This window comes from Manacus vitellinus, unplaced genomic scaffold (genome assembly GCF_001715985.3).
Source record: "Manacus vitellinus isolate BGI_N305 unplaced genomic scaffold, ASM171598v3 scaffold_99_pilon, whole genome shotgun sequence".
In the NCBI taxonomy this organism is placed as follows: domain Eukaryota; kingdom Metazoa; phylum Chordata; class Aves; order Passeriformes; family Pipridae; genus Manacus; species Manacus vitellinus.
In genome coordinates, this window is record NW_021940916.1 from 904,464 (window position 1) to 914,073 (window position 9,610).

Sequence of the window (9,610 nt, forward strand, 5' to 3'; positions counted from 1 at the left end):
CCTGGTGTCTCTGCACAGCCTCCATCCTCTGCATGCAGGGGTGATCCTACAGCTGGGGGATGCAGGAGGCTCTAGAGAGACCAGGCTCTCTCCAGAGGTGTTGCTGCCAGCAGGTGCCAGGTGCAGGTGAGCAAACAGTCTGTGTGGTTGTGTTGAGCAGGTAGACTGGAAGGTGGGCAAGGCTGTATAATGCTGGAATAAGGGGAGTCTGGCAGGACATGGCTGCAGAGGTGTTGCTCTGATGGATTGCAAGAAAAACCACAGATCTCTGCTCCTTCTTGGATGAGGGGGAAGAGGCGGACTTAGCTTTCTGCAGGTCCTGGCTGCTCTGAAGTTCATCAAACTGTCACAAAGACTGTTCTGAGAAGGAGCTAGGCTGGAGCAAAGGGGTATGTTGAAAGCATAAGTTGAAGCAACTGACAAGGCCTGTTGCTGTTCTCTGCTGCCAGGCACCAGGAGCGCAGTGCTCAACACAGAAGCACGCACAGTAGAGGCGGATGTCCTGAGCCGCCGCTGCGTCATGATGCGGCTGGGGGGTTTCTCCTACGAGCAGTACCAGAAGGCTCTCCGCCAGTCAGCTGGGGCTGTGGTCATCATCTTGCCACGATCTATCTCTTCTGTTCCACAGGATGTTGTAAGGGTAAAAAAAATAAAGTTTTCTTTCTCTTCCAATGGGAGATTTATTTGAGAGAAGCTTGGGTTGCTGCAGGACTGGAAGCTCCTGTTGTAATGCACAACAAGTCATATTCTAATATTAAAACTTACCTCTCTGCTTTGATTGTTAATATTTTCCTGCCCTCTTTCATGTTTAGCAGATGCTAAGTTTGTGTCTCACTTAAATCCTCAGCAATTCATGGAGATAGAGCCAGAAATGCTTGCTATGGAAACCATTGTGCCAGTCTACTTTGCAGTGGAAGATGAAGAGCTGCTGTCTATCTATGAACAAACACGGGCTGCTTCTGCATCACAGGGTTCTGCCTCAGCTGCAGAAGGTGAGTTCTAACAAGTGGGGGAAAGGTTTGAGGAAGACAGGCCTGGGAGCAGTCTGCTGTGTCCTGTACACCATGAACCACTGTTCTGTCACATTCATGTTTATTCTGACTTTGTCAAAGAGTTTTGAGAGTCAGTGGAAGAAAAACTCAGTATGAGAGAGTATTACTTGACTATATTTGGAAATACAGTTGCATGAAGTTCTCAGCTTCACACTGTTGCAAATAAGATATAAATCAAAACTAGGTTAAAAACAACATTGAAGATGTTAAGTGACGGTGGTGTGTTGGTAGAAGCTGAAGCTTTTTGTCTGACCACACCTCCGTTTGGTGCTTCCATGTATCCCCTTGTAAATAACTTGACTGTCTTACTGACCTGCTGTTTATGATTAACTTTAGAACTGCTGGAGAAAAGTTTTTGTTTTAGGACAGAATGAAGATGTATGGTCTCCAAGAAACTGTGTCATTGCATAAACACAAGTGACAAGTGAGAGGGCTTAAATGGTTTAAAGCTGGTCTTTTCAAAGTGCAGTTAGCAAGGAAAATAAAGGGATGAAACTTCCCTGGGTGTACATTGTGGTTTTGGGGTTTTTTTGTTCTAGTTCTGCTGCACACAGCAACTGCCAATGGCTTCCAGATGGTGACCAGTGGGGCCCAAAGCAAAGCTATCAATGACTGGCTTATACCCAGTGTGGAGGTGAGTAGTATGTGGATTCAAACTGGCAATGTTGATGGAATGAATTATTTTATTGGGACTTCATCAGACATTTGGACTGATAGGGCAAGTCAGGGGAGTCTCAGCCATGTAAGTATCTGGAGTCCTCAAAACTAAGGCCAGGGCAGACTCAGCAGGCATGTAGAAATGAAGCTGTCTTTGTACAGGTACACAAGAGGTGACGTGGAGTGACACTGCTCTCTTTCCTCTGCAGGGAAGGCTAACAGGCCTGGGTGGAGAAGACCTGCCCACAGTTGTGATAGTTGCCCACTATGATTCTTTTGGAGTGGCTCCAGTGAGTATTCTTTTTTCCTGCAGCTGTCTGTTCCTGTCTTTTTTCCCCATTTGGCCTTTGCCCATGTGTCTTTTCTTGGCCTTAAGGATGTGGGGCAGTTACAAGTGAAGCGTGGTGGTGTGCTATCTTGAAGCTGTTCTGGTATGTGAGAATCAGTGTAGGTTTGTCACCTTGTCTTTGTCCTGCTTCATCCTGCAGTGGCTGTCACACGGTGCTGACTCCAATGGCAGTGGTACCTCAGTGCTTCTGGAACTGGCCAGGCTGTTTTCCCGGCTCTACACCTACAGACGTACCCATGCTGGGTAAGAAACTGCCCTGTTTATGCTTAAATGTGTGTAGCTGAGAACAGATAAGATGGGCTTTTGCTCCAGACCTACAGGGTGTTACAAACAGTCCTTCAATTTGCTCTGTTCTGTTTCCATCTGAGTACGGCTGCTGTTAATGGCCAAGCTCCTTCCTCTGTTCTCTTTGCTGTAGCTCCGCTCAAGCGTAGGGACAAGTGGAGAGAATGATATGGGAAGTAGATTCCATCCTCAAGCAATGGGAACTCCCCCTTTTAATCTGTCTTGCCATTACCTGAGTATGTGGCATGTAGGAAGTGTTTGTTAATGGGCAGTTTGCCTTGGATGTCAGGTGCTAGTAGTTGTGATTTTACCACACCTCCAAGACTGAGTAAAGGAGTTCTTGGGAGTGCAGCATGCTAACGCTTTTCTGGCTTCTTTGATGGGCAGGTATAACTTGCTGTTCTTTGCATCTGGAGGTGGCAAGTTTAATTATCAAGGAACTAAGCGGTGGCTGGAAGACAATTTGGACCACACTGGTGAGTAAGGGGCTGACATTCCAGCATGTTCTGTGGCAAAGTCCGTGTCAATACAGTTGTGTTAAATGTCTGTTATTAATTGTCAGTCCTCCTGTGAGAATCTCCTTGTGTGAGCCTTGCTTTTTTGGGATGGAAGTCCCAGCACAAGACATAGCAATAAAGGCTTGTATTTTTCTGTTGCAGATTCCAGCCTGCTGCAGGACAACGTAGCATTTGTTCTCTGCCTCGATACTCTGGGCAGAGGCAATAGCCTTCATCTCCATGTCTCAAAGCCTCCCAAGGAGGGGACCTTGCAGCATGCATTTCTGAGAGAACTGGAGATGGTAATAAAAACATTTTAGGTACATGGGAACTTGGGACTTAGTGTGGGGAGCTGCAGCTCTCCAAGAGAGGAAGGACAATGTAAAGAAATGGTGTGCCATTGCAATATTTCATGTATTATTTATGGTCACTTGATTTGAAGTGCAGACAAATTCTCATGCTGCAGTTCTAAATGAAGCAGAGTAGATCTGCTGCATTTTCCACTGCACTTCCTTATGGCTTCCTTATATTACCCTGTAGTGACATTAAAACAGCTCTTTTTGATATGAAACCAGCTTTATAATGGCAATAACTGCACCTTACAGGTGGAGGTGTGTTTACCTTCTGGAATGCAGAAAAAGTGGGTCTAGGTAGACAGGGCAGTGCATGATGGGATAATGCAGTGGGTAGCATGACACCCGTGTATGGCTTGTCCTTTCCTTCAGGTTGTTGCCAGCCAGTTTCCAGAGGTGAAGTTTTCCATGGTGCACAAGAAGATTAACTTGGCTGAGGACATGCTGGCATGGGAGCACGAGCGGTTTGCGATCCGACGCTTGCCAGCATTCACCATCTCCCACCTGGAGAGCCACCGTGACAGCCTCCGCAACAGCATCATGGACAGGAGGTGAGAGGCCTTAGGGAAGGAAGGCTGCAGTTTAAATCCAGCCCGTAGACCCAAATTGGCTTCACAGCTGCTTGTGTTGTTCTGATGGTCAGGAGATAGGTGACAAAAACACCGCGAGTTGGGCTCTGGATTCAGGCTCGTGCATGATGCAGTGAAAAAGGGTTGTTTCTAGAGGAAGCTGATGCCATTGGCAAGTCCATAATCCCTTCTTTTTTCTTTAGGGCACGGATAGACACTAAAGCACTGATCAGGAATACTAGGATCATTGCTGAAGCTTTGACAAGGGTCATCTACAATTTAACAGACAAGGTAAGAGCTGCCCACCATGCAGTGCTGACCAGACTTGTCCTGCCCAACCAAGCTTGCTCTCACCAATAGCCTGGATTGCTTGTTTGTTTCTTTTTTTTTTTTGCCATTGCAGGGAGCACCTGCAGATATGCAGATCTTCACAGATCAGATGGTGAGCACAGTGTGGTTTTGTAACCTGTGGGAAGAAAGAATCTAGAGTCTGGGAGAGAGGTCTGGTCTCAGCATGTGTGTAGCTGATGCCCTTTATTTGGTGGTATTTTTCTGTAGCAGATCCAACAGGAGCAACTGGAGTCAGTGATGGACTGGCTGAGCAGTCAACCCAGGGCTGCCCAGCTGATTGATAAAGACAGCACCTTCCTCAACACCTTAGAATATTATATGGGACGCTACCTGAAGGATGTCAAGCAGCATCATGTAAAGGCAGACAAACGGTAAGAAAGGAGATGAAAGAACCAGCCAGGGCATGCAAACTGGTTTCCCCCTCTAAAGAACTGTCTCTGAACTGCAGCTTTTCTTGTTTCTTGGCATGCAGCTGGAAGGGATTGCTCTTTTCTGCTTTTCTGACAGTTTTGGTTCATGCTCTCTGTTCTAGAGAAAGCTGTTTACCATTCCTCCCAGCACAGTAACAAGACCCAGCAGCTCCCTCTGTCTGAAGAGCTTGTTTTTTCACTGTTTTGGTTCCACCTTTCCCACTCTGAGTGCAGGAAAAGACTGAGGTCTCCTAGACAGCTTTCATTAATTGTGAAAGGGCAGCTTACATCCCATCTTACATGCTTAGGCTGAAGCGGTTTAGTGAACACAGGGAGGAATCTTTCACATGGCTCTTTGGAGACAGCTGAATAGCATGTGTTCTGAATTGTGTCCTTAGGCTTCTGATTTGGGGAAAAGAAAGACCTGATGACTAAAATCAGCTCAAAATTAGTATGCAAGGTGGTCATGCTTCTCTGTCTCTGGGTGGGTGGACTCCTTGGGGACAAGTCTGGGCTGTCCTCACTACAGTGTCAAGAAGTGTAATAGAATCTGAAAAATTTCTTCTTTGCACAGGGATCCTGAGTTTGTTTTCTATGACCAGCTGAAACAGGTGATGAATGCATACAGGTATGGAATTCCCTTGAGCACGTTGGGCTATTGTCTCACTCCGTGGCGGCAACTGCTGTAGCAATTTCATGTGTACTTTCTTTATGACAGGGTCAAGCCAGCAATCTTTGACCTGCTTCTAGCTGTCTGTATTGCAGCCTACTTGGGCGTTGCCTATGTTGCAGTGCAGGTAAGAGAAGAGAAGCAGGAAACAGACATATTATTTTCCTTATAAATCATGGTAGCACAGTAACTGGTGTTCACACAGTCCCAGCACTAAAGCTGGAACAATAATGCCGTCCCACTCTAAAAGCAGTTATCCAGAACAGCTGGCTGTTTTGGTGTATGTCTTTGAGTATTTCAGTTGGCTGTGCTGAAGGCAGTCTCTTGCCATTCTAGTGCAAAACTGGTTTTTTAGAGCTGTTTCTTGTAGTCAAGGACATGCATAACTCACTTGCTAAGCTATTTTGCCTTCAAACTGAGACTACTCAAGGCAACTAAAATTTGCTGTAATGTTAAAAGTTTGTTGTAGTGAGTTAGTGTTAGGAAATATCTGAACTTGGGATGCAACTTAGAAATGCATCTTCAGAGTTTTGGTTTCTTTTTTCAATGAAACCATAAATACATCCTGTGCCAGTAATCCTGGAAATGTGATACTCCATGCCTTGGCCACTGTTTATATGTAATGTTTTTGTGTAAGTGTTACCCAAGCCACTGTGAGTGAGGCTTCTGATCCTGCCTAGGCTCATGAAGAACATGAATGAAAGGGAAGCATTTTAGGTCACTCTCAATTTTGATTTCTTTGTGTTATTTGTGTTTGTTATTTGTTTGGGGAAACTACAGGCATTTAAAAATACAATGTAACAACATAAACAGGAAGGAAAACATATACTTTGATTTGTCAGCTATCTTCCTTACTTTTGTATTTGAATTTGAAATTGTTTGAAGCCTGGATTTCGGTCAAATATTTGAAGTAGCTGTTACTGAATCAAAGCACAAGTAACCAAAGCAAAATCAAAAGAGGAATTAAGTTAATTTCTAAGTCACTGGTGAAATGGTGCAGGAGAAGATCTGGTTAAAGGATTGTGAATTACTGGGAATCTCTGTGTTTGCCTGGTTTGTTTTTACGTTTCTGACACTGCTGGCAGCAGTGTTTCTACAGCGACCAGGATCCTGCAGGTGTTGAAATCTGAAGCTTTCTCCCCTTCAGAAGGAACAGAATTGCATCAAAAAAAAATAAAATCTTTAACAAGTGGTTGCATCTTCACAAAGGGGTGATATACACCTACACAAACACTTTTGTAAGCCATCACTTTCTGTACAACTTGAAGTAACTGGCTTCATTGTCATAATTCCTCTTAATTCATCAAATCTCACTCCAGCTTCAGGGTGAGAGTGCTAGTGGATGATTCAGACTAGGTACTGCATTTGCACGTTGGTATTGTTTTAAGCCTTCTACTAAGTTTTCTGTCTGTTTAGAACAGCCATGGTTACTTCTTTTCATTCTTTTTCCAGCACTTTGGTCTCCTTTACAAGATGATACAGAGATTATCCCTTAAAACCAAGCAGCAGTGAAGCAACAAGTCATCACCCACCCAGCAGCACTGAGCCATCGGTGAGCCCATCGGAAACCTTCTGCCTTCCATTGAACCCTGCTATTTCTCTTCCTCTTTGCTACTGTACAGAGGGGAGGAAGGCATAAAGAAAATGAAATTTTAACTCTTGCGCACCTTTTAAGTGCTTTTCTTCTTCACCTTCTTCCCCTGACTTGCACCGTGTCTGTTTTCCTTTGCATTTTGGTGAGAGAGAGGCTCAGAGACTCCACCAATTCCTGCAGTCTTATTCTGGGCAGCTTCTATGAGTGTAAAACAAAGTCCAGCACCTTCATGGACATGTGTCATACAGCCAACTTGGAAACCGAAACTACAGAGTGACGTGTTATCTCTGCCCAGCAGACAAGGACTCGGAGCAGTTGTTTAAAATTAAAGTGAATGCAATTAGCATGTTTCCTTATGGTACCTCTTCCTTAAATTCACTGCCTGGCTTTAGTGAGGTGTGCTGAGCAAGCAAGCAAGCACCTTTTTGCATTTTGTTTAGACTGCAGTAACTCATGCCCTTTTAGGAGGTGCACTGTGAGTGATCCTGACTGTTATTGCCAGGACAAGGAAAGATTGCTGAGATGAGTTTCTGGTATTAGGGTTCTTGCCAGGACAGGTTCTCTCCCATCTGTGTTGGAGGATGCATTTTGCTGTGTACTTGGTTACTCTGGAAGTTTATGGTCTTTGGACAGTTCACGGCTGCCAGCACTCTGTGCTAAAATCTTGCTTGATCTTTGGGGGGTGTTCTGTTGTCCCAGCTGCTGCAGGATTGTGTTCTGCGCTGTTCCATGTACTTAAACAAGCTGGTTGCATCAATAACAAGAGCAAGAGCAGCCCAGACCTGGAAAATGTATCAAGATACTGACTACAGGTCCTAGACTAGTTGTAGTTCTAGAAGATAACCTGATGGAGTATTGTTCCTGCCACCCTGCAAGGTTTGAGTCCTTCCTCTGATCTGTCCTATGTACATGACGTCTTTTCACAAGCCACAGTGGATACCTTTTTTTTTTTTATTCTTCACACTACTACTTATAATTAAAATAGTGTATTTTACAGGGGCTGAAAAGCTATTGTGGGTTTGAATGAAGGTGTACCTCTTTTTTTTTTGTATGCATGGAAAAGTCAAGCTGTGCATTCTTGTCTGCACAGAGCTGCTGTGCACGTGCTTGTTAAAAAATGGGTTGTTGTGACCAGTCACTGGCCTTGTCCTTTGGATGGGCACCAAAGCACTGATTTCCATGCATCTTTCTTTGTTTCACCATAGTCTCCTTCTTGGAGTACCCTTACCCCATGATGTGCTTTCTGCTACTTTAAATGTGTAGCAACTTGTTTTTTAAAGGGTCTTGTCTTTTCCAGGACAGATGCTGGTGTCAGCAGCTCACCATCATATCACCAGGTGGCATGGTGCCAAGCACTCCTGAAATATCAGCCCTACAAGGGAAACCTGCCTTTTCCTGATCTTTGAGTGCTTATTTGAAATATGTCTCTCTGCATGCATGAAGTGTTCATGACACTCCTTTGCCAAATGAATTTATAATGACTTCAGAAGTTGCTGAAGTGCCTGAAAGACAAGCCTTGATTGTTTTCCACTGGCTTTTGTTCTGTGCCCATAGACATTACAATATGCGCCATGGGAAGGTGCATTCTCTGTGCTGGGTAGGTTTAGAATGTGCATGGTACAGTGGTTGTCTGAAGAACTCTGTAGGCTCTGAGTGTCTGGAAGTAGTTTCAAAGTCCTCCAGCTGCATCATACATTTCTAGTGTGTTAAACTTAGGGAGGTGGTGTTCCCTCCAATCCAGCAGATTACTTAACCAGTCCTAATTATTCACTCTGTTACTTTGCTGAGGAAAATAGAAAAAATGATTAGCAATCCTGCTGCAGCTTGAGTTGATGAATATAAAATTTGCCAGCAGTGGGCAAGAGTGAACAGAACAGGCCCGGAACATTATTCATTGCAGTGGAGACTGTCAGCCCTCAGTCTTCCAGATGAGAAGCTCAAAGTTCAGAGTCAAAAACTTCCACCACAAGGCAACCCAAGTGTAGTTGCAGTTGTGTCCCCGTCAATGCTGTAGCACTAAAGAAAACACTTTAGCTGCATGTGGTCTCAACAATGAACTGTTAACACTCCTGATGCAGTGCCAACAACTTAAAAGAAAGATGGATAAGATTTATGAGTTTATAAACCTGAAGGGCAGTTGGGACAGTATATCGCTCTCTCCCACACAAGGTTAATTTGTCCCATAATTCTTTTGGATGCATTTTGTGTTTCTCTAGCTGCCTGCCTTAGCAAGTAGTTTTTACTACAGATGAGAGTTTTTGATCAAAGTGCACGTGTGCTGAAACATATATGCTCAAATCTGAGATAAACAAATTCAAACTTTCTCATGGCTGGAACACAGTGCCCATCCTGGGATTGAATTTAGTTCCCACATTGCTATTTCCACATTGTTGTTTTCTTTGGTAAGTTAACAGAGAAGCTTGCAAATAGACTCTGGTGCTGATCCACACTGCAGCATATCTGATCAATTCTGACACCAACACAGCACACAAAGGCAGAAATTCAACAGGTGTCATGATAAAATAAAAGTTCTCCACAACACTGCAGAAGAGCTCTGTGTAGCTGATTCTTGTTGCCCTTATTTTTACCTATCTTTCTCTTGTGAGGAGTTTGCCTGGCCTGTAGGTAAGAACATGGAAAGCATATGTGCACATATACACAAGTGGCTAGCAGCTGATGCTTCTAGCCAGAAAACCATTTTCTTTGCTATTTGTCTGACTTTACCTTTAGCTGTCAAAGTCTGCAGCTCACAAAAAAATGGTTTTCTAGCAGGGTTTAACTGAAGTTGTTAATGCCTTCTGTCTACTCCCACCTCCATGAGCA

General features: G+C 44.3%; 1 protein-coding gene across 1 annotated transcript; it reads left to right on the forward strand.

The window, feature by feature from the left end:
* Positions 1-437: 437 nt before the first annotated feature.
* NCLN (nicalin) lies at positions 438-7,781 on the forward strand. The gene is made up of 14 exons (XM_018086639.2): positions 438-634; positions 848-992; positions 1,592-1,686; positions 1,919-1,999; positions 2,198-2,301; positions 2,731-2,819; positions 3,003-3,142; positions 3,566-3,744; positions 3,966-4,053; positions 4,166-4,204; positions 4,321-4,484; positions 5,098-5,151; positions 5,242-5,320; positions 6,646-7,781. The coding sequence occupies exons 1-14, from the start codon at positions 521-523 to the stop codon at positions 6,703-6,705; spliced, it is 1,431 nt and encodes a 476-aa protein (XP_017942128.2). The 5' UTR covers positions 438-520; the 3' UTR covers positions 6,706-7,781.
* Positions 7,782-9,610: the final 1,829 nt, after the last annotated feature.

What these genes read in the sequence shown, in the direction of transcription:
- NCLN (XM_018086639.2), top strand. Translation starts at nt 521, where the DNA reads ATGATGCGGCTGGGGGGTTTCTCCTACGAGCAGTACCAGAAGGCTCTC. An exon ending in GGCTTATACCCAGTGTGGAG is followed by an intron (nt 1,687 to 1,918) that starts GTGAGTAGTATG and finishes TTTCCTCTGCAG; the next exon opens with GGAAGGCTAACAGGCCTGGG. An exon ending in CATGTAAAGGCAGACAAACG is followed by an intron (nt 4,485 to 5,097) that starts GTAAGAAAGGAG and finishes TTCTTTGCACAG; the next exon opens with GGATCCTGAGTTTGTTTTCT.